General features: G+C 44.8%; 1 protein-coding gene across 5 annotated transcripts in view; it reads left to right on the top strand.

Annotated features, from left to right (window-relative positions):
- IMMP2L (inner mitochondrial membrane peptidase subunit 2) overlaps positions 1–27,444 on the top strand; it is a 493,454-nt gene that overhangs the window by 352,858 nt on the left and 113,152 nt on the right. The window contains exon 5 of one of the 5 annotated variants that reach the window (XM_036327301.1): positions 24,893–24,931. The exons of the other annotated variants lie outside the window; for them this stretch is intronic. Coding sequence (XP_036183194.1) covers positions 24,893–24,920 — 28 coding nt within the window. The 3' untranslated portion in view covers positions 24,921–24,931. The remainder of the gene's footprint in view (positions 1–24,892; positions 24,932–27,444) is intronic. 5 annotated transcript variants of the gene reach the window in all.

Consider the following 27,444-nt stretch of genomic DNA (forward strand, 5'->3'; position numbering starts at 1 on the left):
GATGGGAGAGGGACTGCAGGCCAATCGGGGCCTGTTGGCCGGGGGAGAGGGATGGGGTGCGGGAGATTGGCTGCTGTCCCTGAGGAGGGAGCCAGCCCTCGGCCCCCTTGGGAAAGGGGCCGTGTTTGCTGCCACCCACCCCAGTTCCCCATCCCAGCCCAGGGCCCGAAGGCCCTGGCAGGGTAGGGAGAGGAGGCGATGGTCACTGGGTGAGGTATCAAAGGAACAGATGCTGATGCCAGCATCCTGTTACTATGTAGTTCTCCGCCTCCCTCCCCCCCTTCCCTCACTCTTTCCCTCACTGTTGCGCCACAACTGCGGTGGGTGGGCAGTTGGCTGCGGGAGCACGCTGACCACCAGGGGCAGCTCCTGTGTTAAGCGTCTGCCTCCTGGTGATCAGTGTGCGTCATAGTGACTGGTCGACCGTCATTCCAGTCGTTCGGTCCTAACGGTCCCTTCGGCTTTTATATATAGAGATGTGCAATTATTTAATGAGTAGCTATTTCCATGGGTGATGATGAAGTGGAAGCATTGAACAGAATAGCTGGTGTCCCTGATCACTCCACCCCTTGGGAGCTGGGTGTGTGCAGTAGCACCCGGAAGTACAGAACCCGCTCAGCCCTGTGCTTCTATCGTGTTTTCTAGCCTCCCGCCTAGTGATCTGATTTTCTCCTTCCTGTTTGTTCTTCCATGTGGCTGTCATTTTATTCTCAGGGAAAAGAAATGTGCCCGAGCCCCGTGCGGGTCTAGGCTCCAGCTTGGGAATGGCTTTCTTGTCCGCCCACGGGACCGAGCTGCGGATGCCCTGGGCGGCCAGCGTTCCTCTGCTGGTAGATCACTTCTCCTCCATCGCCTTTTACATATATATTCATTAGGATCAGGTTCTAAGAAAGGATTACGTATTTCAAGGGAGGAAAGTCATGCTGGTGTTTCTAAAGTGTACACAGCTGTTGAACTTTAATTAAACGGGTTTGTAGGAGAGGGGACTGGAGACCAAGCTCATAAAACCAGACAGACATATGCTTTGCAAATGAAGAAGAAAGCTAATTAAGCCAAGCATCGCAGCTTAATATTAATTTTTAAAACACTTCCAGTGTATTTGTTGTAAATCTTGATACTGCTATTGTGTGTTGGTTTTATTTTTGTTTTTTGTTTTTTAGTTTTTTATGGGTTAATCTGCAAGCTAAGACCAGCATTTGAATACAAAGGATTCCTAGTCATTTAGAAAATTGTAAGATCTTGCCACGTTATGTTCATATGTATTGCGAGAAACTTAACTCTTGAAGGAAATGTAAGTCAGGAATGAAGATCACTGGTGAATTTATACTTTGGAAATAGAATGTGTTATATAAGCCACAAACATAATCTAAAGCCACCCACTGTGTTTTTTTTAATAAAGTATTTGATTACCAGACGATTGTGTACACAAAGCCAGACTGAGAAACACACTTCACGTTCCGCTGTGTTTTTGAGCTTGTTCTTAAGTCTTTTAACCAAGTTAGGATTTTTAAAAAATGATTAAAGGATAGCTATGCCATTTTAACAAAAATGCACTCATCATTATGTTCTCACAATCCTGTGAAGCAGGAGGAATAAAACCCCAATAAATTAGACTTTGTTGCCACACTGCTGGACCCTAGGAAGCTTGCCGATGCGCCCAGTTATTGAATGCGTCCTTGATTTTCCTTTGTTCCGTTGTGCACGGGCTCTGCGAGGGAAAGCTTTAAAGATTTGGATCTCACCTTCTCAGTAGGGAAGACATGGACGGAGAGCTTTAAAAGCAGAAAGGTGTTTAAATTAAGCCTGCTGAGCACGGATGCAGTCAATAGAATCAGATTGTGACTTAGTGAAATGATTCACAAGGCTCAACCTCTGGTTCCTCATTCAGGAATCAGAATCCCGCTCCCTTCTCCAAATAGAGCTGTAACCCATGCATTAAGCACCGACTCCCTGCTCTAATGCACTAATGTCATGGTAAAAAGTTCGCCCTTTACTCAGCCATAACTGGAAACATCTCTTTTGCTTGTGTCAAGCAAAAGGGTCACAGCACTGTTCGTTCGGGAGACCAGCAAAGAACAAGGAGCTGTGTGAGACCACCCGTAGTTTCCGCAGACAGTCACAGTAGCTGCAAATAAGTGGGGACTCAGAAGCAGATTATGCTGAACGACGAAGACTGTACAGCCACGTTGTCTCACGAGGTTCGGCTGAAAGGATAGACTGTGCAGCCAGGATATGTCATCCCCAGAGTATCCCTGAGAAGGGCTGTTTCTCCCAGTGGGACGCTGGGGAGAGTGAAATGCTTCTTTCTGCTGGACCTTTGGAGAAACGCCCAAAGCTCTCCTCTGAGAGATGCACTCCACCCAAAAGGGGCCTTTACTTAGGTCCCGATTTCCACGTGAAAGACAGTAGGGTCACTGGCCGTGCAGAACGTGAGTCTCCACGGTGCGGGTCTCCTCTGTCTTGCCGATGGATGGAGACCGTGATGACTGGTCCCCTGAGCACTCTGTCAGGCCTCCGTCCTTCCTGCAGCCGCTGTCAGCAGGCGAGGTGCTCACGTGAAGACACCACTCACATGCATATTCTCCATCAAGACTTTCTAAGTGTCTTGATGTTTATCTCCGGAGCTATGTGGTTTTCTGAATACCATGCCGTGGTTTTTCTTTCTCCTGAACCTGAGGCATTCCCTGGGAGTCAGGTGGGTCAGTCCAGATGTTGGGCTCCCACAGGAAGCCTGCTGAGGGGGCCGGCACTTCTAAAGAGGCTTGTTGTCTTTGCTTCATTGCGAACGTAGTGGAGGGTGAGCTGCACGTGTATAAATTCAGAGATCGAGTTGGTCACACGTGGAGAAACTGAGACCCGGGAGCTGGGGGAAGGCCCTGGCCTATGTAGCTAGCTCACGAGCTCAACCTCTGCCCCCGGGTGCACCCTTGCTCACGCTGCATCAAAGGATACTCAGTGGAAACCTATCCCATTGTCCTTTGTTCCATTGGGTGGATGAGTAGTTGGACGAGGTCTCTAAAGACCTTCTTTGCTTCCAAGAGTCTGTAGCTTTGCGATCTCTAAGAAACAGCCACCAACGAAGTACATATGACATGCTATTTCTCTTTGTCCGTGTTATTACATAAACATTTGTTAGTTTCTGATGTTGCGAATGGTTCCCCCACTGTGATGTTTCTGAAATGAGAGCTCCCTTAAAGAGAGGCTTGGGGCCCGTGAGTGATGGACTTACAGTTTGTACCCCTGTAGGGACCGCTTGCGTCCATGAGGTCAGCGTCGCGTTGTCCCCTCAGAATGCAGCGGGGCATGCTCCTCTGCTGTGTGTCTGCGGGAGTTCGCCACGGCCTTCCCTGTGTGAGATCCCTGTTGCTGCCCTTGGGCTTTGGGAGTCCTGTTGTTGCCGGAGTGAGTTCGGGGAGATGGCCACGTTTTATTTCAACTGAACCACCGGGTTGTACCCTAACGCCTGCTTGCATGGCTGCACATAGTAGGGATGCTTTTCTAGGGGAAGATATCGTTGTCTTCCCTCCAATGGGGACGGAGTAGAAGTCATGTACCTTTTTCCGGCTGAAGGGCCAAGAAGAGGTTTGCTCACTGCTTCATAGTGTTGGCAACATTGCTTCCCAGGTGGCCCGGGGAACCATGGGGTCCCAGAGCACGAGGAGTCTCGGTGCGTTACTTTTTGACCCTCACACACTAGCTTTATGATTTGGGGACCACTTACCTTCTTCCTGCAATTCTGCATGAGATCAGGGATGTTTAAAACCTGACCAAACACGCAAGCTCTTAAGACGCTGTAAAAAGCACAGAATCCTGGCAATTATCTCAACTCAACTGAAATGGGAACACTAAGGAATAGAGCCCGTAACTGTACAATTTTTAAAAGCTTACCTGGGACACTTTAAAGAAACGAAAAAGGCTGTGTCCCAAGCAAGACCGATTGAATATGCATGGACAGAGGTGCCCACTGCCCATCCCGCACGCCCAAGGTCGCCAGGTGGCTCTCATCTGTGGATCAGGTTGAAACCACTGCTTTAGACTTTCTTCTGTCTCTAGGATTCAGCAGTTTTTGCTTCAAGCTTTGCTCTTCAGGAGCAAATAAAAGAACCCCTGCCTGTTGTTTGTATGTTCGTGAGTGAAGTGGTCTGGTGACCTCTGTGTCAGTTTCCGCATCGCTGGACTGGAAGCTTGCCTGTAGTGGTATGGGGAGACTTTCTTTCTTTTTTTTTTTAATATATTTTATTGATTTTTTTAAAGAATATATTTTATTGATTTTTTACAGAGAGGAATGGAGAGAGACAGAGAGCTAGAAACATCAATGAGAGAGAAACATCGATCAGCCGCCTCCTGCACATCTCCCACTGGGGATGCGCCCGCAACCCAGGCACGTGCCCTTGACCGGAATCGAACCTAGGACCCCCCAGTCCGCAGGCGGACGCTCTATCCACTGAGCCAAACCGGTTTCGGCTATTTTATTGATTTTTTACAGAGAGGAAGGGAGAGAGATAGAGAGTTAGAAAAATCGATGAGAGAGAAACATCGATCAGCTGCCTCCTGCACATCTCCCACTGGGGATGTGCCCGCAACCCAGGTACATGCCCTTGACTGGAATCGAACCTGGAACCTTTCAGTCCGCAGGCCGATGCTCTATCCACTGAGCCAAACCGGTTTCGGCGAGACTTTCTGATAGATTCCAGGAAACTGCTTTGCATAGAAAATGATCTAAAGTGAAGATCTCCATCCATTCTGTCTTACTCTGGGCTATCTCATCTTCTGGGAGAGCTGCATATTACATTTGAGGATATTCTTCTCCTTGGGTGGCCATTAGAAAAAAAAATCAATTTTCTTTTTAATCAAAACTCCATCGATGCTTACCTTGTTGAAATGTGCAAGCCATAATTGTCATACATATATGAATTAGTTATGGAGGGACTGTTTGGATTTCTTGTTGTTTCATTTAAAGGAAAGTGTTTATGGGAAGGGTATTTTTAGAAAAGATACGTGTTGTTATTTCCAAGTAAGCCTGTCTCAGAAAACGCCGTCACAGAGCTCTTATCCACTATCCTTCAACTGTATTGCTTTTATTATGAAATGTCTGCCCACCCAACTACACTGAATTCCTTAGCCAGGAAGTGTTTGGGGGCCATTGTTTCATGCCCTTCCCTCTCACCCGGCACCTAGCACAGTGCTGACCATGGTTGGTAGGTTGGTGTGCCATGAATGTTGAATTGGGCCTTGAAAACTGGGACTGTATTTAAGGAGAGGAAATCCTGTTAGATTGTTTTGCCTCTGCCTAAAAGAGGATGGCATGGAAGCTGGGAGATGAGAAGGTAGGAAGGCTGCACTGATATGCACAAGGGGAGGAGGCAAACAGGAAGTGAGGTCTGGGAGGGAGGGCATGAGGGGCAGAAAGGGAGAGGGGAAGGGCCAGGGGTACCAAGGAGATAAAGAGGGTGGCTCAGATGACAGGCGGCCATTCCATATGACTCCAAAATTGTTCAATAAGCCTTTTTAAATTCAAATGTTTGGTGTATGTGGATTTCTTGTGTCGATGTAAGAAACCTCCAAACCTGTAGAGAAATTTGTACTAGAATTTGTTTGAGACAAAATGATGATGTTGCCAGGAAGCAAGATCTCAAATGGGCGGGAGAATGACAGTTTTGCAGTTTCCCTTTCTTTCTTTCTTCTTTTTTTTTTTCTTTCTTTCTTTCTTTCTTTCTTTCTTTCTTTCTTTCTTTCTCTCTCTCTCTCTCTCTCTCTCTCTCTCTCTCTCTCTCTCTCTCTTTGTTTCTTTCTTTCTTTTTTGCATTTGAATCTAAGGAGGGGATGGAATTAAGGGTGATTACATGGAAGTGGGAGAAAGCAAGGTGGGGATTGGATTACAGGGTAAATAACAAGATTATGTGCTCTCCTGAGGGTGGTTACGCTTCCAAGGGGCCTGAAAAGGAGGCATTTCAAAGGTGTGTTAACCTAGATGCATAGAAACAGTGGCTGTGCAGTTGAGCCATATGATATTTTCATCTTGGAAGTCAAAAAATGGTCAAACATGAGCAAATGCATGCCATCTGGGTTTTGTCAGCTTGAGTCCTCTAGTTTGTGACTCTGTTTGGCCACACACTGCAGACGAGGTGACCAGGCGCCCAGGGCACACTCCTCTTAGTAACATTCACAGCCTGGACCTTCATCACACATGCCAGTCCTTGCTGTCCTTGCTGTTTGTGCTTGTTTACATCGTTACTTAGGAACAGAAATCTGAAGAGGGAGAATGTGTACTTTCTCCTTACTGAGAAAGAGCCTCTGGGGCCAGTGCTAACCTTATCAATAGTCCCGTTCCAAGGGCCTTGCCTGTGGAGTGGATGAGAAGAAAGGCTGGAAACCTCTCTCGAACCAACATCATACAGTCGGGGCTTTTAGCATCAAAGATGAAAATTGTGGAGCGAGACAGCAGACTTTTACAAAATCTTCCAAGTCCTGTGGTAAAAGAGCACATACTTTTTATAAAATCATCACGAGGCTGGCCAGTGTGGCTCAGTGGTTGAGTGTCAACCTATAAACCAGGAGGTCATGGCTCCATTCGTGGTCAGGGCACATGCCAGGGTTGTGGGTTCCATCCCCAGTGGGGGGCCATGCAGGAGGCAGCCAGTCAATGATTCCCTCTCATCATTGATGTTTCTATCTCTCTACCTCTCTCTTCCTCTCTGAAATTAATAAAAACACATTTTTTTTTAAAAAGCACTATGTAACTTCTCTCTTCACAAGAAGGCTTAATGCAACCAATTCTCGCCTGTGTATTCAAATAAATGCACTTGGGAGCAGAGGGGAGTAGGCGGGAGTGCCTTTAAAGCAGGTGGGAATTACTAAGTCACTCTTCGTGGCTGTACCCACACCTTCCCTTGGGTTGTCTGCGGGGGGCACTTCTAGATATTTTATCTCTGTTCCACCTGGTTGGGCCAGAGAACCGGTTGTTTGATCAATGTCTCATTACCCTCCTCCAGTCTATGGGCGTCTGACTGCTCAGCTCCTTTCAGGTTCCCAGCAGGTGTGTCTCCATCAGGGCCTTCCTCCACACCCAGTTCTCTATGCAGCCCAGGATGAGAATGAAGGAGCAGCTCTTCTGAGTGTGTGGAATCCTTAACTGTACGCGATAAAGTTAATATAGCTGTCGCTTCCACACCTCCTTATTTGTGATTATGTTCCAAGTAAGCACAGCAACAGCAATCTCAGAAACCCTGTGGCAAAACTGAAAAGAGCGCTTCCCTGATGTAATATCCTGAAATAATGTTTCACAGGTTATTACCGAGGGTGTGGGTAGTAATACATCATGCTAGAAAATTCTATTGCGTTCTCCAGGAAGGCAACATGAATTTCTTTACACTGTTCTTTCAATTATCTCTTTGTCCTCACATTCTAATCCTGAGGTTAGAGTCCCAAGGGGAGGACCACAGTCTTAAAAGTGTGGGTTTAAGGGAATTGTAGGTGACCTATCCTCTCTTTTTTGCTAAGGCAAACATATCAAATGTTTTTTCAAATATCATTTGAGACTGTGAAGACTATTCAATCAACACACTCAGAAAGTAAATTCCTAAGCAGCGTTTTCAGAAAGGGCTTATTTTAAGCACAAGACTTTTCATGCCATGCATTCATTTATTCATTCATTCTGGAAATAGTTACTGAGCTTTACTATGTAACTGGTGTTGTTCTAGGCAATTTGGATGAACTGGTAAGAGTTCCTACTCTCATGAGCCTGTATGCGACTGTGGTGTAAGGAGGTGAGGGTCAGAAATCAGACATAAAGACAGATGGCACACAAGTAAGGAAGTGACATTGCGAGGTGCCAGGAAGAAAATAGAAGAGAGTGTGGGTATTTCTCATCTGGGCTCAGGAGAGGAGTGTGTTAGGGCCTGGGCAGCCAGGGAGGGGGGCCCAGACCTGATTAATAGAAAGGAGTAGACCTGTGACGATACAGGGACGATGGATTCCAGGTGGAGGCAAGGGCAAGACCTGAAGGTGCTCATGAGCTTTGAATGCACAAGGAAGGGACAGAGGGGTCCACTGTAGAATATAAAGTGGAAGTAGTGAAAGATGAGGCCAGAGGAGGAGGACGGGCTGGAGCACATCAGCTCTGTGGGCCATGGCAGAGCTCTGATTGTATTTTGAGTGACATAGGAAGCCACTAGAATGTTTGAAGCGAGAGAGTGACGAGATCTTATTGATGTGCTTACATGATCACGAGTCTGGTGACCATTTAACAGGAGGGGACAAGAGGCAAAGCAGGAAGCTGCGTAGTGGGGGTGGGGCATCACAATGCAGACAAGGGATGATGGCGACTTCCACCAGCGTGAGAGAGTCAAGAAGGAATGACACCGTAGGAGATGGGGTCTGCATGTTTAGAAGACCCAGTCAGAAGACGTTCTGAGAATTAGATATGAAGGCTGAGGGCAAGAGAGGACTCGAAAGTGGCTCCTTGGGCTCTGGTCTGAACAGCCATGTCCATGGTAGGTGCGTTTACTGAGAAGGGTGACACCATGGAGGGGCAAGCAAGTTGGGTGGGAAGAAGGATCAATGGGGGTGAGCCCTGAATAACTGGAACACCGAACTCAGTCCAGAAGGGCTGCTTGTGCACTGCCAGTGACATCCTTGTATTTTCCCTATGGTTCAGGCCAGGGAAATCCCTAATGCTTTTTTGTCCCCATGGAAACAGCTGGAACATTCCTGTAAAACATTGAATGAACTGAAGTGTATGTACCTATGACCCTGGGCTCCCATCCTAGTCCTGATGCTCTGCTTCCATCAACCACTTGGGGATCTGAACTCTCCCTGAGCATAGCACCCACCTCGCAGCCCCCACCCAACCCTTCCCTGGCCTGTTATTTCTCACTCCTGTCTCTTCCTCCCCAAAACAATTTCACTTTACATGCATTCGATTTTAGATTTTAACTACCATTTAAGGCCCTAAGGGGATATTTTCAGATCACACAATTTATAATTGATTCAACCATTAAATATTGATCATTTTTATGAATCGCATTGTGCTTGGGCACTAAAGAAGAAATTTTAACTTGTGTAAGCATAGCTGTTGCTCTTCATGAAGATAGAATAGAATTGAAGATAGAAAACACAGTCAAATGAAATAACTAAATAAAAATATTAGATAACTAAGCTTTGTGGAAACTATGGGGCTAAATTTATCATCCAGCTTGATATGATTACTTACTTATTTCATTATGGTTATGGTGATGTGATAGTAATTCTGATCTTCTCTTATGAATTCAGACTTTACTAGTAATTCAAATTATTAGTGTGGTGATTAAGTGCATTGGGTTTTATATCATAGTTTAAGCCCTTACTGTGCCACTGGCTGTGACCATGGGCAAATTTCTTATTTTCCAAACTTCACTGGCCTCCTCTGTAAAATAGGAATAATAATATAACCTATTGATATGGTTTTTGGGACAAATATATGAAGAAAATTTGACACATGGTAAGAATTTGCTTTCCTCCTCCTCCCCTTCCCTCTCCTCCTCCTCCCCCTCTCTCTCCTCCCCCTCTCCTCCTTCCTATTATCATTGCCATTTACTGGCAGGAGTATAGCATATAACGAGCGTGTCTGGGTACACATCATTCCTTGGAGCAGCTCAAGTTGGGGGTAAGGTGGTAACCAAAGGTCTACTGCTACCCAAGACCATGCCGCCAGGGAAGAAGGGTGATCTTGGTGGGAAAGGTGAAAGAATCAGGATTCAGTGAAGCTGGTGATGGAGCTGGTCAGCATCCTTCCAAAGAGCTGCACGGAGGAAAGGAGGTGAAGGTTTCAGCACAATAATGAAGCTGGTCGAAGCACTTCAAAGCTATGGGTTGACTAACAGGGTTTCTGGTTTACACTCTGGAGACCTACGTATGAAGAAATGATTAAGAGCAGTGTACTCATTAGCTACAGAACGAATTACTTCTCCTGAGCTAAGACTGAGTTTGCCACCAAGACACGGACACCTTTTCTCTTGACAGACTAGTATTTAATAGCATTTACCTTCCTCATCTGCCACCTCCCCTTCTGGCCATTGTCTTATTATTGGGAACTAGAAGAAATTCGCCATCCAATCGTCGTATGACATTTCTATCTGTAAGTGGCACCTTCCCTGTCACTTCTATATATATATATATATATATATATATATATATATATATATATATATTGATTTCAAAGAGGAAGGAAGGAAGGAAGAGGGAAAGAGAGATAGAAACATCAATGATGAGAGAGAATCATTGATCAGCTGCCTCCTGCATGCCCCCTATTGGGGATGGAGCCCGCAACCCAACACTCTATCCACTGAGCCAAACAGGCTAGGGCAGTGATGGTGAACCTTTTGAGCTCGGCGTGTCAGCATTTTGAAAAACCCTAACTTAACTCTGGTGCCTGTCACATATAGAAATTTTTTTGATATTTGCAACCATAGTAAAACAAAGACTTATATTTTTGACATTTATTTTATATATTTAAATGCCATTTAACAAAGAAAAATCAACCAAAAAAAATGAGTTCGCGTGTCAGAGGTTCGCCATCACTGGGCTAGGGCCCCTATCACTTCTTGATGGTTGAGGAATCAGAAAGTAAGTGACTCATTCCTCATTTGTTAATGCAAAACCTTTCTGTTATTTAATCATTTTGAGACAGTCATGGGTAGTTATTTAGCTTCACACATTCTTACAAGTCATGTGCCTGCCTAGGCAGAGGATGCAGAGTAGCTGGTTGAATTATGCAGAGTTAGGTTCAAAAAGTCAATCTGGATTTACAGGTGTTGCGTGAACAATTCAGTGCAGGCTCAGTGAAGCATATTTTCTGCAAATAATACTGTGCACTTGTAGGAAACAGCCTCCATAGAAAGAGACATCATGCTGTATGATTAATGCTCAAGTGCTCTATAAACAGGGAAGCGTTATTGATTGAGAATGGAGCATTACCCATAGATAATATCATGTGACCACAGGTGGACCCGTCCAAGGATAAGGAGGAGTTCCTGTTGATGCCATGATTAAAAGGGACCTTATTTTTGCAAATAATGGGGTCACTAAGTGCTAGCCCGTAAATATCTTAGTGTTAATCCTATACATGCCTCATAGGCTTCCATGTCTTGTTAATTTTGATGATGAGAGCAATCTCAGTAGACTTTAAATCCTGTGAGCATGAAATGCCAACCATTGCAGAGAGCCACAGAAGCATAAGATAAAATATGTAAGAGTTTCCAAGATTGTGTCCTTTTTTCCTATTGACTCCCAGCATCCTATATAATAGAAGGCTAATATGCAAATCAAACAAACAATGGAATGACCAGTCGTTATGACGCACACTGACCACCAGGGGACAGGCGCTCAACACAGGAGCTGCCCCCTGGTGGTCAGTGCACTCCCACAGGGGAAGCGCTGCTCAGCCAGAAACCGGCCTCACGGCTGGTGAGTGCAGCAGCAGTGGCTGGAACCTCTCCCGCCTCTGTGGCAGCGCTAAGGACCCCTTGAGGGATGTCTGACTGCTGGCTTAGGCCTGTTCCCAGTGGGGAGTGGGCCTAAGCCGGCAGTAGGACATCCCCCGAGGGATCTCAGACTGCCAGAGGGTGCAGGCTGGGCTGAGGGACCCCCACCCCTCCAGTGCATGAATATCATGCACCGGGTCTCTAGTGAGAGAATAAAAGAGGAAAGTATTGTAGGAGATGGCGTCTGCATGTGTAGAAGACTTGCTGAGAAATCCACAAAACCTGGAAGCCTGTGAGGCATGAACCGCTGCACTAAGTCATGGGACTCCGCAGATGGGACGGTAGAGACACTGAAGCATCATTTTTGTTTCTCTTTTTTCTGAATTGCCATTGATGGGCAGAGTAACTGCTTCTGCCCCATGTGAGGGGAATCTGCTGCCATTTCTTTTACAATCAACATCGTAGCGACAGAGCTGGGCTGGCGATCTCAACCAGACATCCACAAGTACAAACTGTAGTGTTGAAGGGGGGGGTGGAACTGCCGGCAGGTGGCAGGAGGGGCAGGAGTCTGTGGCTGGATCCCTACATGCTGGGGCCTGACTCGGGCACAGGTGTGGGAGCGGGACCAATCAGCGGGGCCAAGGGCACAGTTACCAGGTCTAACGGCCCACAGTGCACTGGGGTAGGGACAAGTAAGGAAACAGAGGTGTATTCAAGGAAAGGGAGAGTCCAAGAACTTGCAGACATTTTAAAATGACCACAGTCACTTCAAAGATTTACACTGTCCCCTGGACATGTTTTCCTGGGGATAACAAGTGAATAAAATTTTGTTCATGGGTCTCATAAAAGGACACTGTGTGACAGAAAAGATGGTGGCCCAGCCAACATATGTACACAAAGCGCAATGATACAATTCATAGGGATGTTTACTACAGCATTTCTGTGTGCTAGCACCAAAGTATATTTCAGGGCCCTCGCCAGTTTGGCTCAGTGGATAGAGCGTCAGCCTGTGGACTGAAGGGTCCAGGGTTCGATTTCAGGTAAGGGCATGCACCGGCTTGTTGCAGGCTCCTGGCCCTGGTCGGGATGCATACAGGAGGCAACCAATCGGTGTATCTCTCACATCACTGTCTCCCTCTGTCTCTCCCTCTCCCTCCACTCTCTCTAAAAAATTAATGGAAAATATCCTCAGATGAGGATTAATAAAAAACAGAGTATTTCAGGGGGAAAATAAAACAAAAATTTCTACAACTTGCTAAAGCATTATTCCAAATATACAAACCTCTTACAGATGAAAGAGAATCTGAGCAAAAACTTAAAGACTGTAGAACATTAATGGACTATGTATACCCTTCAGCCAGCCCTCTATGAGTATTCCATTTCATGATAAAATATTTGTGAAAGACTTGAGCATCAAAGAGATCAGGTTCTATTCCTTGACAAGAACCAGGAATAAAACTAATGTTTGTTGGTTTGGGACAGGTCTTTAGGTGTTTTTTTTTTATTATTAGTTAAGGTATTACAAATGTGTCCTCATCCCCCCCATTAACCCCCAACCTCCCCCCCACACACAAACTCATGCTCCCATCCCCCTGTTGTCCATGTCCATTGGTTTGGCTTATATACATGTATACAAGTCCTTCGGTTGATCTCTTCCCCTTACCCCCGCCCTCCCCTTCTTTCCTTCTGGGGATTGATAGTCTGATTGCTGTTATAGAGAACAACATAGACTGATGAAAAGGGACAGACCCAAAGACTGAGAAACAGCAATCAGGTCTTTAGGTTTTTAAACTAGTTTTGTGTTTAGTTCTTTTAAAAAAAAAATATATATATATATATATATATATATATATATATATATATATATATTATTGATTTCAGAGAGAATGAGAGAGGAAGAGGGAGATAGAAATATCAATGGTGAGGGAGAATCATTGATCAGCTGCTGCCTGCCCACCCCACACTGGGGATCCAGCCTGCAACCCAGGCCTGTGCCCTAACCTGGAATCGAACCATGACCTCCTGGTTCATAGGTAGGCGCTCAACCACTGAACCAGGCCAGGGCTTGGTGTTTAGTTCTTAGACAAAATAAATAGTGTTCCTCCCCATGTAGTCACCAACTTCAGACAAAACTAAACACAGGACATTGTTTATAGAGAGAGGATGAATACCTATGAGCTTAAAACTGGTTGTTTTCGAGTTTCAGTGAGAGAGCCTGTTAGCGAGTGTCCATTTGCTACTGTTGAGCCCTCATCCTTGCACCTAAAATAATGAGAGCAATTGATTTTCATCATCAATATTTCTTTGCAGGTGTTTAAATCTTATGCGACTTAAGAAAGGAAAAGGAGTGTGAATGGAATGAGTAAGGTCAAGTGGGAGTTAAGGAACCTCATTCTTACACTGCCTGTTCTTAAATCATGGTTCCCTAGGAGGGTAGTAATATACCTTTGTTGATTACGTCATCCTGTCTTTGCCTTCTTTGTATTGTCTTCATTAACATTTCTCCCTCATGGACTGGGAACAGGCTCACTCAGTCACTCACACACTTAGTGATTCGTGTGCAGCACGGCACTCTGTTCTCTCTGCGGTTAAGTGATAGAGGACAGAGGCTGTGAGGTGAATGAGTAAAAGATAATTGCATGGCATTCTTAATAGGAAGCCAGGTTCGCCAGCTTTTTAGTGTTCTTCCGCTTAAGAAGCCACACTTAATGATTGTTGCACTGTTGTTCCTGCCGCTACCTAAAAAACAAAACAGGCAATTACAAAGAGCTGCCGAATGCCTGTCAAGGATTGCTCTGCCTCAGACAGATGTCAGAGACCTACATGGGAATGGAGCGCAGCACCTACTCAAACGTGCGTGGCTGGGGAGGCCGGAAGAGGGGACCTTTTGGGGTGATTTTTTTCATTTTCAGAGACAGATCCCCAGATACTCTGTGCCTAGAAAGAGGGACGTCATTGTGAGAAGTCATGCCCTTGAAGTTAGTTAGCTCATTAAGACCACCTACCCGAAAGCATGCACAACTGTCCATTTCCAGTTCACTCAGCCTACTGCAATAGCACGGCGTACCCATTTGAGGGCCCTGCAGAGAGAATAGAAGCTGGTCTCCTTTGCCTTCCCTTTTTAGGCCTTTCCCCCCACACCTTGTGCCATGATTTGAATGTTTACCCAGCAACCCAAGCTTTCAAAGACCACCTCTCCCCGGCCACCTCCTGTCTTCTCTTCCTTCATTACCAAGCATAGCCATGGACGGTTAGATGTCCATACAATTTTCCAGTTGTTCTTTTGTTTTGTTTCTCTTACAGAAAATACACTTAACCTTTCCTTGAACGATGTGTCAGAAAGGGCAGAGTAGGGTCAGAGGCATGAACAACATTTCTCCAAAGTCGTTAGCTGCACAGCAGTTCAGCTTGGAGTAATAATTGTAAGACATAGATGTGGTAAAAAGTGAAACACTCAGCAACGAGCCGTAAATTTTCTCCAACTGGAGAGTCCCGTTCTTGAAGTGCCATTGACTTACATTATCGGATTTTCCGCTACTTAGAGTAAGACCAGCCAGTCCGGTCTCCCAGTGACAGAGACCTCTGCTAAGTCCTGTACCTGCAGCCCAGGGGACCACGTCGGGTTCCTGTGCATCTCTGCAGGCCTCCTCTGGCACGGCCACCCACCGCCTGGAGGTTTTTCCCTGAGGGTGACTATTGAGTGTAAGACATTAGGGGAGACATAAAAGTAAGTAAATCCTAGTCCCTGTTCACACTATTGCACCTGCCTGCAGAGCTACCAACATTCTCATCAGAAGCCTCTCCTCCATTCTGCAGAAGTGGATGGAAGACAGACGGGGGAGGGAAAGCAGCAGTCCACGTCTTCCTTGGCCAACACCCGGCTTCGTGCTGATAAATGATAAAGGCTGGCCGTTCACATGGATCTGCCGAGTTCTAGCTAGAAGAGGGAAGGTTAAGTAGTCCTGTGAGCTGTTACTTTGTCACGCATTAGGCTCAATTAGGTCGCCGTGGCACTGAGGGACACGGCGAGATGAATGCTACCTTAAAGCCATTGAGGAGGGTGGCTCCTGATTTCCCTGAACGGCCGTGGAGGACGCGCTGGGCAGGAGTGAATCTGGGCTTCGGCTGTCAATCAGTGGAAACAAGGCTACACTGGGAAGTAATCCGTGGTCCACTGGGACAGCGCTCTCATTAACCAAGGCTCTGGGAAATCAGTTTCAGGCGATCTCGAAGGGATGCTTAAATACATGCCCTCAAGTCACGGTGATGGGGAGTCATGTTCTAATTAAAAAATGAGATCTTGGAGTCACAGCTTAGCTAAATTAGCAATGTATTGACAACACATTTCAGTTATTAACCAATCGTGAGCTGTGACCTAATATTTGTGGGAAAAGTTTATCTGATAGACTTTGCTTCCTGAAGAAGTCATGCTTAAATAGAGTAGACTTAGTGAAGCATTTTCAGAAGTCCTATTATTAAAGGGGTAGAATGTCCCTTACAAGTAAAATCATAGGAAAGTTTGTTTTCAGATAAAATCCATGATATCTAAGAGTTCACTTTTTGTGAGTCCACTTTCCAGTTTCCTTTTCTCATAAGAGTTTACCTCTGCTTGTTTCTTTTTTGTGGGATACTGATGACACCTGATGAGCGCATTTTGTTTTCATCTATAAAGGTAATTTACCGGGTAAGCAACCCTGTCAAATGCTTGATTTTAATTAATTCTCAAAACAGTGCTTTTCAGCAGGAAATTTCCTGTATTTCTCGTTAAGAGAGAAGTTTGCTCTAATAGTACAAGATTACTTATTCTTGAAAAAAATCAAGAATCGTTCTTGTCATTGTTTATCACTAAAAGTTGATGGGTGACCCATAAATGACTCACCTTTTATGTGTTCTTTTTCCTTATTTTATAGTCAAAGAACTGCTATTCAAAAGAGAGGTTTGCTGGCGGGGCATGTTAGTGCCTGGGGGCCTAGCCAGGGGCACGGTCACTATAGCAATTGCCCCAGGCTGGCTTCTTCCCCAGGAGATTTGACTTTTGGTGAAACTCTGATTATTGACTGTGGCATGCAGTGGGGCGAGTTTCCAGCCTCTGTCTTGTTACACATAAGAGGAAGGTGTAAACAATGAGAGAAGCATGCCATCCAGAATTTAGAGGGAAGCCATACTGTTTGTTCGTGCTACACTTCAGAGCAAGATGGCAGCCTTATATTCTACAGAGCCTGGCACATCCCACCAAGTCCCTAACTGGGGTGCCCGCCCCCCAAGGCAGGAAGCTAAATTTGTGTGGTTTTCTTACTGCCTTAGTTTACAATAGTTATTTGTAGATTTTTCCCCAGGAAATCATTGAACTTGATTTTGGGTGTGTGTGTGTGGGGGGGGGGGGGGGGGGCAATGTGTGTATGCTAAACCTTTTCTGTAAGAGCTTTTGGTTTATTGTCTTCCCCAGAGTTCAAGGGGAACAAGCCGTGAGGTAGACACTTCCCTGAAGCCCTTGCCACTGGAGGGTTCCAGCAAGTGGCCCTCCCTGCTCTCCAGAATTAAATGTACATGGTCCCCAAAATCTGTGATGTCTCCATGAGAACAGCTTTGGGTGGCACGGGCTCTATATATCCGCTGATTCTGCTCCTTCGAAGTTCCATCTGTGATTTCTTCTTTTTTTAAAAAAATTTATTGGGGTGACATTGGTCAACATGAACATATAAGTTTCAGGTGTGGGTTTCTATGTTACAAGATCTGTCTATTGCATCCTGTGCCCACCACCCAAAGTCAAATCTTCTCCATCTGTGACTTCTAAGATTGAAATCCTGATACCTGGATGGTTTAGGTCAGTGGTCGACAAACTGCGGCTCGACAAACTGCGGCTCGAGAGCCACATGCGGCTCTTTGGCCCCTTCAGTGTGGCTCTTCCACAAAATACTGGCTCTTCCACAAAATACCGACTTCTGCGCATGGGCCATGAAGTTTAATCGCACTGTACGTGCACGCCCACACGTGGTATTTTGTGGAAGAGCCACACTGAAGGGGCCAAAGAGCCACATGTGACTCGTGAGCCACGATTTGCCGACCACGGGTTTAGGTGAGTTCAGTATACCTTCGCCACAATTTTCTACCCCGGCCTGTGTCTGTCTCTCATGGGTCATTTTGGTGATAGGGCAAATCAATTAAAAATTAATGACCAGTAATCCATCTGTGCTTTTACACATTCTACTGAAAGTAGGGAAATAAAAGTTACGTTTGAAAGGAAATACACCGCAGATAGGAGGTTGTGCAAAAGTCAACAGATGGACAGGGGTCATCCCAGGAAGGGCCTGAACTCATTTTGGCTTCATCAACACACCTTGTTCGTGGTCGGGGCGTTTAGTATGCGCTGTGGCTGCCGCTGTTTGAAGGGCCTGAGGTGTGACCTGGATGTTATTGTTGTTCACTCTAATCTGCTCAATTATCTCTTGGGATTTGCATGTGTCTCTGGGAATGATGAAGGACCGCCTTCGGTTGGCATATTGAGTAGTTGTAACGATTTGATAAAATGCTAATTGATAATAATGACAAGCTGAGTCGCTGCATCGATAAGAATTTATTTCATGGTTTTGTGAACCTTATTGGAGAGATTCTTTTTTAATGAAAAGAGGAGTGGCTGATTAAGGAAGATCCTAGGAAGAGGATATGTAACAGTAAGAATCCCTCCTATCACACATCTTAGATGGGAGGATTATGGTGGAAGTTACAATTTTATAGTTTTATGCCTAAGAATAGCTATCAGAGGTGATAAACATTTCCTTCTCCTAATTCTAAGTCTAAATGCAAAGCACTCAGGACAGAAAGCCTTCACTTTCCTAAATATCATGCAGAGAATACAAGTTAATAACTATTGGTAATAACTTCATCATCTGCATCTTGAGACACTTAATTTTTACATTCTCTTAGGCTACATTATCAAACTTTTCAGAACAACAACGAATGGAAAAGAGAGAAATGCCTGAGGGAGAGAGTCCCACATAGAGCACTAGAATATTCCCTCGGCCTGAGGTCAGAGGTCAGACAGATGGTCATAAGCGCAGTGGGAGGAGTGAGTTAGCACATTGCAAGGAAGGGTTGACTATTATTTAAAGAGCAACAAAAAGGTCAGCCTCACTCCAGGAGCCACCTAATACTAGTACTTGCCATGTTTCCTTGCTTTCTACGTCTGATATGATTTTATTTATTCTTAAAGCTGTTCCTTTTGCTCATAAATTTTTATTTATTTCTTGTTATTTCTTAGTGATTTAAAAATTTTCTTTCACTAGACGACTGTTCTCTTCTGTCATTTATTTTTTTAAATATGCGATCTGTTAACATGGTTCAGAAGTGTTGGACGATGCAGTAGGATGAGTACTACCCTCCACTTTGCCCTCCGTCTTCCTCTCCCCTTCTTCCAGAGACACATTTAAGTGCAGATGCAAGTAAAGAAGTATTGATTTACAGCTCCCTCTTCCCTTTTCTCTCGTATTGTTCAGTTGAGGAGAATGGACTGGAATCAAACTGACTTGGGTCTGAATTCTAGATCTCAGTTTCTTCCTCTACAATATGAACTAATATTGTTACCTTCGTGGGGTTCTTCGGAAGGTTAAATGACAAAAAGACTATGAAAGCTTGATTGCTGCCCAAGGATTACAAGAGAGGCGCCCTAGTCCGGCCGGTGGTGCTCAGTGGTTGAGCATTGACCCACGAACCACCAGGTCACCAGTTTGATTCCGGGTTGGGGCATATGCCCGGGTTGCGGGCTTGATCCCCAGTCAGAAGTGTGCAGGAGGCAGCTGACCTATGTTTCTCTTTCATCAATGTTTCTATCTCTCTATGCCATTCCCTTCCTCTCTCTCTAAAAATCAATAAATACATTTTTTTTAAAGAAAAAGGAGAGGCACCCTCTGCTCTAAAAACTTCACTTCACCCACCAGTATCACCATAGTCACTGCTTCATCCTATAGCTGGTGTGCACGACCAAACCTTAGGACAGATGGACTGATTTCTAATTCTGATTTTAGTTGTTTCTTACAGTTGATTGACTTGTACCAACATATCCTTAAAGGCAGTAGAGTGCTAGAGACATTGCATATGATGTTAGCCTTTTAACAAACTTTTTTTTTTTTTAGGTGACAGAACTTCAGAAGCACTGGCCATGTCAAACCATTAACCTCAGGTTAAGAAATGCCTTATGAGTGTTTTTCATTCATTACTCAGCCTATATGTTAGGACTTCTTTAGGAGACGGGAGGACTTTCACTACTAAAGAGCCTCCAGCGTATTATTAAACTTTTACCCTTTTCTAAATCCTATGCAGAGAGATGCTTTCTTCTCACACATCATTTCATTGATGCAAACGTGCTTTGTGGCGTTTTGAGGAAGGTGACCCTTAGCTGTGCCTTTATTTGCTAACCCACTGGGTACAGGGTTGTTCTTGGCCCTTCAGTGTTCACTGAATCTCGCTGGCGTATCTTAAGCTAAAGGGCAAGGTATATGTGTAGCATCTCACCTGCTGTCCAGTACCCAGTGGTTATTCATCCATCGGGACCTTCCTGGCCAGAAGTGAGACATCTCCTCTTACTTCTTCTCTGACTGTGAGGAAGACTAGACGTGTCCTCACAACCTTCTGCCAGACTTCGGAGTTTCTTTGACAACAGAGCAGCTTTCAAACTGTACGGTGCCCACAGTTCTTTTTGACTCTTCCTCTCTTATAGGACTTTACTGTGAAATGTGAATGTCCAAAATGCCCTCTGCCACTACCCACTCACTGTCTCTCTAGCCATGCCTGTCCTCCCGTCTGTGCTGCACACTGGGACATGTCGTGACTGAATGGATGCAGGTGACAGGTTCTCGTGGTATGGCTTGGGAAGGACCCGGCTTTGATGTCCGGTACATTGGGGCCGTAGCAGAGGTGCCCCCCTCAACCTTAGAGGGGTTGTAGGCCTCGATCATCAATCCAGGAGCAAATAGCAGCCTCTTCCCAGAAAGTCTCTGGCTTTCTACTCCTACTCAGCCTTTGTGTTTGTTTTCTCACTTCTCCATGACATTGAAAAACCCCAACTACTGAGTTGTTTGAAAGAAAGCTAAGAGTTTCACTTCACAAAAAAGGGTCCCATGATCTCGTTCCCATGAGGTGAACAATCTGAACATTTGAATGTGTCTCCTTCTAGAATTGGTAATCCTCATAGACGTATATACGCATGTGCCTCTATGTATTTTACTGTTTTTAAAGCCAAAGCCATCATGAACATCATACCTGAACTCTCGCCCATTATTTGTAATCAGTGCCCAGCGGGCAACAGTTGAACTCTGCATTATCGTTTCCCAGCCATTTTGTTCTTGTTGGACACGCCCGTTGCTTATCGGTGTTCGGTCGTTAGAGGTGCTGTGCTGAGATCACGCTCGTGCTCTGTCCTGTGCCGTTTGCATGGCCTCTGCGGGGCGGACCATCATACTTTCTGAGCCAAAACATTCATGCGTTTGGAGATTTAATAGGGGCAGCCAAGCTGCCTGTTTAAGGAAGCAGGAGGGATGAACGACTCAGCCCTCTTTCATTTACCTCGTGCTTGCGAGTTTTTGCCTTTGGTTTGATTTTTTAAAAAAATATATTTGTTTCTTCCTTTGCATTTTAATGGGATACTGGAAAGGAGTGTACTGGTCAAGGGGTCAAGGCTATACCTACGCTTTGGGAAGCGGGTGCCCAGCCCACTGCTTTAATATTGCTTCTACTACCAGGAACCCTTCTTCCAGGAACCCTTCTACCTCCAGTGGAGAAAGTTCTCAATGCACTTACTGCGATTTCAGTAGAGGAAATTGTTTTGATGCACATTTACAGCTCCACCCCTCGCCTGAAGTAAATACACGCACTTGCCGGTAACCCTTGAATAGAAATTGAAGGATGAGACAGGCGGAAGCAGATAGCAGTCAGAGTTGTCTCTTTCTTCCCTGATAAGTGTGGGTAGAACTAGAGAAAATATTTTGCTTGTGTTGCCAGAGCAGAGAATAGGGATGTTGTTGTCAGGACGGGAGGTGAAAGCATGAGTCCCGTCCTGCTCAATGGTAGACACTGGACACGCCACCTCCAGAGAAGGCTGCAAACTCCCTTTCAGCCCCTTGCAGCCCACGTGGTTTCTTAGAAGCCTCAGCATTTGCATGTGCGAATCCCTTTGTTTGTCCAGCTCCTGATGTACTGTTTGAACGGGGACAGTGATTTATTCTTGTTCTTCTGTTTTCAAGTCCACGAAGATAGAATAATTTCCACATAATTGGAACCAGAGCGTGGCTGCTGAAGTAGAGTTGGCCGAGTGCTTAAGAAACCCTCAAGGGAGAGATGGTGTTGGCATAAATTAATGCCTTTCCATTTGCATTTTGTAATGTGCTTTTAATTTTACTCTTAAAGCGGAACTTGAAGTGATGCATTTTTATAACTTCTGTCTTTTAGATTTCAACTGCTTAGCATACAAGATGGCATAGGTAAACATTGATGAGAAAGCATGACACCCCTGGTTGAGTAATTTCCTTTTCTGTGGCGGTGTGTATATTCTAATTTTAATTGCTAATCACTCACATTTATGAGTTGTCTTCAATAGTAAAAGCTATTAAAATATGTGGAACTGTAGATGTTTTATTTGAGGTGTGTCTTGAATAAGTGTTTGGGTCTCTTCTACTGCTGGATTCTGAAGAGTTACAATATTAACATACATCTTAAGTATCAATACTTGCCCAGTCCCAGGGAAGATTCCATGCAGAAAGGCCTAAAACCTCAAAGCCTTTTACGTTTCAACAGAAGGAGCATCGTGATTTTCCCACTCGACTCCGTGGGCAGGGTTTTCTCAGTAGAGTGGACACTAAGTCAGTTACCCAGCAAGTTCCTATCACAGGAAAGATGTTCAAACAATTCTCCCACAACCTTCTCATGCCTGGCCTTCTCACAGCGCCTGTGTGGGTTAGTGATCCAAAACGATAAATAATTTGGAAGAGAGAGAAGTTTGATGGCTTAACAAGGAAGGGGCCAGGTTGCCCTGGACGCTGAGGTGGCTGGATACAGAGCTAGTGCTTGTAAAGATACGGCTTTTTCGCCTTAAATAGCTGGTTTTGTGGATTTCCTAGAAATACCTGCTTTGACTTTTTTACTACTTTCCTGAGTTTACCAATAACCGAAAGGGCGTGTAAGACTGGAGTGTAGCTGTGTAGAAAAAAGCATCCGGTAGAAGGAGACTTGACTTGGGGCGGTGAACACACAATACACTATACAGAGGATGTGTTGTAGAGCTGTACACCTGAAACCTATATAATTTTATTAACCGATGTCACCCCAAAATTCAATTATTTAAAAGAAGAAGAATTTCTGTAGGATGGGGCAAAAGTGAAAAAAGAATAAAGCATCCACGGTAAAGGCCTTCATCCCTTCTTCTCATCCATGGGCCACACCCGGGCAGGCGGCAAGCACTACCTTGTTCTATCGCACGTGTGGGTCTTGATCTTGACCTCTCCCTGTCCACCCTGGGGGTGTATGAGCCGCACCTACTACAGTATGCACGCGTGAATCCCTTTGTGGGTACAGCTCCTGATGGACTGTCTGAACAGCCAGGCGTAGCCCTACCCACTCCCACTCCCAACCCCTCTCTCTCACTGTTGTCCTGGTTCCTTCCCAAATGCAAATCTGATCGCTCTTCATTAAAACCTTTAAATGGCTCATAAGAACAACAACAAATCAATACAGAGGTTTATTACATACGTTAAGTCATGATTATGGCTTAGTAATAAGGCTGGCAGTGTTGTTATAGAGTTGGCTTTATAATGATAAAGGTGACATTAACTGAGCCTTTTGACCAGACTCTGTTCTACGCACATATTTTACAACGTTAACTCATCCCAAAAAACACCCCACGAATGAGGAATTTTTATTTTTCTCTTGTGGGGACTGAATCACTAAAGGTTGAGTAAGTAGCCCAAGGTCAAGTCTAGTAAGTGAGGCTGCAGCTTTCAAACCCAGGCACACTGGCTCCAGGCTCCCTGTTCTGAGTCCCGCTCAGACTGCCCCTTCCCTTGAGCGCCTGATGTCGGAGCCCAGCTCAGCGCTCATCCCGATCCCGGGCCCAATCTCAGGTTCCAGTGGCATGGCTCTCCTGGCTCACCATTCTGCCACACCAAGCAAAACAGGCGCTCTCGAGCACGGGTCCTTCTCCTTGACGAGCTGGAGTCACTCGCTCTCTCCGTTCCTCCGCAAAACATCTGTCTGAGGCCTGTGACCTAGAACACCCACTCGCTCAAGGTTGTGTTCTGCGGATTCTACTTACTTTGGTTCCCCCGGCCAAACTGCATGCCTGAAAACACCAGCTGTGGTTATTCCCCCACACGTGACCGTACACATCCGATTTCACTGAGTGTTATACAGATTGGTGGAGCGTGAGCAAGAGGAACAGTCAGCTGTTTTGAAAACTAGCATGTAGCGAGGTTTTCCTTTTAAAGGGCTGTCAAATGTGGTGAGACAACTGAAAGCCTGGGAAGAGCCGTGAGAGCCGAGGAGGATTCTGTATCCTGTTGTGTCGCAAACATCTTTACGTTCTCACTCCAATGGGGAGAGACTAACCCTGGGGGTTACAAACAGCGTGGTGTGCGTGTGGTGTAGACAGGACTCTCAGAACTTCAGTTCCTGGATTTACACCCAAAGGGAATGGCTTTACATCTCAGAAGAGCAGTGAATTAATGGTGCATTATGTTCTATCATATGGCAGTATGATTAAGAAACGAATGGTGATCTTTTGGGTATAATTCCATGCCGTGCCAACTTAAAAAGAAGTTAATGGTGATCTGGATTGTGTGGGATGAGAGGATTTCTAATCTCTTTGAAATTTGGTGCCGTATAGCTCATCACGTCAATAACTAGCCAGACCTCAGTTCCAGGGTTCTTCTGATTTTAACCCATGAGGTGCTTTCTGGTCTCTCGTTTTCTACCTTTGAACTTGCTTTCCTTTTGCCTGAAATGCCTTTTCCTAATCTTCTTTTTACCAACTTCAATTCATCTTCTAGTGTTAGATATCACCCACTATGCAATGTCCCCCAGACCTCCCAAGACTGTCCACCTGTTCCTCTAGATGTCTGTTAGAAACAACTGCACAGAGAAAAAAACTGGAATTAGAAGTTTAGAGGAAATGATGAGTGTATCTACTCCTCCTTTTCACACTTGATTTGCTAGCACGAGGAAGATGCTAGAGGACAGTCTTTTCAAGTATAATTATAAGGATAAGTCATAAACTTCTCTACTCCGAGCATCCTATCCAGACTAAGTCTATAGGACAATCGCACACTTGACAATGACCTGAAGACTCTCGTGGTGCCTAGGCTAGAACCCATAGGACAAGGGGACCACACAGAATTTTGACTTGGGAATGATCAGCTCCAAAAATGTGGTTTTGTTTTTTTGTTTTTTAGGGATTGTGGTGAAACTGATCATTTGTAGGAGAGAAAGAGGTTAGTAATATATGCAACCGCAAGGCAGGTCACTGAATTTAAACACACCCGAGACGGTAGACAGCCAAGTAGGTGTAGGTGGACGCCGAGGTTTCCATGGTAAGCCTATTTCATCTAATCAAGGAGGTAATTTGTAATCCTGAAGAGAATGTAATTATGAGCATTTATGTTCTAAGTGGGATGGTTTTTGATAAGAGTGAAACAGGAGTGCTTTTATTAGAATGAGATAGATATCCAATCAGAAGGCACAGAGATTATGCTAATTGCGTGGTTCTGGTGCTTAAACGGGAACACGTTGTTCTCCTGGACTCACGTTCACTGGCAAGTAGCCCCGTAACCAAGATGTGCTGGCGCCGAAAAGCCGAACCACTATCAGGCGTCGCTTCCCTGGGGGTGCTTCTGTAGCGAGCCCCCCAAACAGAGGGGTGCGCCGAATATGATTAGGCCTCAGAAAGAAGTATCAGCCCCAAGTGAAGTGGCCACATTAAAAGCGGCTTTCTGTGCTTTGTACCTGAATTGAACCTCACCTGAATTTTCTCCTCCGTAATAGAAAAGCCAGAGAGAATTGCTGGAGGCTCAGGTCACTGAGAGCAAATATTCAAAGACAGTCATGAAATAACGCATCCCAGGAAGCTTCAAGTCAACTTCATGTTTACAGCAAGGGGACCTGGCTCCAGGCAGTCTGACCATAGCCTCCTTCATGCCTTGTAGCCCAGAGCAGTCAGAGGCAGGGGCCCTGCCCCCGTGGCATTGTCCTGTGGGAAGGGAAGGGAAACCCCACTTATGACTTTGAAGCCTTTACTCACCTTTTACATTAGGATGCTGTTATCCTAGACATTCTCATATGGGTTATGGACCGGGTCCTGAACACTGAAGCAATTGGGCTTGAATTAGCAAGATCCCTTGTTGGTTATGACTTAAAACCTATTTTATTCATATCGACGCTTTATGAAGAATAACCCAGAGTTGCCAAATGTGCAGTCTAGTCTGGTACTCTTAAGAAAGCATATTCTCTCTCTGTAGTGCTATTTGAATGAAACCGTTAAAGATATAATAAGGAATATTCGGCTGGCAAACCGATTGATGAGTAAACTAATCCCTGCTGACATTAAATAGGCGATTCCACTATTTTGCAATAGTGATCATGTAAAACGCAGGATTTCAGTGCACATTTAACAAAGTCTAATTGGTTCTTGTGATGTAGTTCTATATAGAAATGTTATTGGTAGGTAATTAAAACTTTAAAAATGGCAATTAAAAATATGAAATGAAAAGTTATGTTCAAAAGAGCCTGCATCATGCTACACTTGGAAGATCAAAGGGTTTTATAGCCATTGTAGGTGATAATGAGTAGTTAATAGAGAAACAAGTGCTCAAAAAAAGAAAATTGCAGGCTTTCCTAAAGAACAGAAGAAGAGAAGGCAGCCAGTTCATATGCCTTGATGAAAGTTGTCTTTGTGTCCTAGAAGGCCTAAAAACATTAAATCATACAAAGGCAGGTTTCCAGAACATTCTACCCAAAGGAGGATAACAAGTTTAATTCTGACGACCAGGCAGGATGGTGCCTTAAATTTTGTTATTACAATGGATCCAGGAAAACACTGATTTTTTAGGGGGAGAGTGTGTTCCGAATCTTCATGAATTATGTCAGGAAGGACCCAACAGCCTGGGCCCATCAGCGGGCACCCCCACTCTCCCAACGTCCTCTCTTAATTTCAATCACAGATGGGGAGCAGTGTCTTGCCAAGTTGAGAATATGTTTTGTTGTTGTTCTCTTTATTTGACTTTATATTCTTGTTGTTGTTTTTGTGTGTGTTTTTTGTTTTTGCATTACCTTTGAAGGAGAATGAATAGACCACCCCAAAATATTTCACTGGGCATAAGGATTACTTTGACTTAGAGGGACTGGAAAGATAGGAGATGAAGTTTTCATGTGAAAGACATCCTCTCTATTCTAGAAACAAAGTAATATTCTTGTCACCAAGAACACGAAGTTGAGACCAAGAATATTCTACACTAGCAGACCTTCTAAAGTGATTCTTACCTTCCTTTAGCCTCCCTGCATGATATTCAGTTACTAGTACTCCTCCGTAATTGCTTCTGTTTGTTCAGCCTGCTGCACAGCATGTAGGTTCTGCCTTGTCTTTGGGTCTTTCTTTCTTTTTTTTTTGGGGGGGGGTCCTTCATTTCTGATGAGGACTCTCATGTCACATAAAACATATAAATTTATATACATTAAGTCCTCATTTATCATCATGGATGGATTCTAAAACTTAAAGCAAGCTAATGGATGACAAAATCAATTTTACCATGGGCTAATTGATATAAGCCAGTGTTAAGTTTCTAGGGCATCTCATTAATTTTTATAAAAAACAGTGTGAATTAAAAATTGTTTAAGGACCTGCTGTACTTTTTTCTCTGGTTGATCTGTGTCATGTCCATTTATTTCTCAGGCCCAGATGGAAACCTTTCAAGGGTAGAAGTGAAAGTTCGCCTCTCCCACACCTTCCCGG

This window comes from Myotis myotis, unplaced genomic scaffold (genome assembly GCF_014108235.1).
Source record: "Myotis myotis isolate mMyoMyo1 unplaced genomic scaffold, mMyoMyo1.p scaffold_m19_p_11, whole genome shotgun sequence".
In the NCBI taxonomy this organism is placed as follows: Eukaryota; Metazoa; Chordata; class Mammalia; order Chiroptera; family Vespertilionidae; genus Myotis; species Myotis myotis.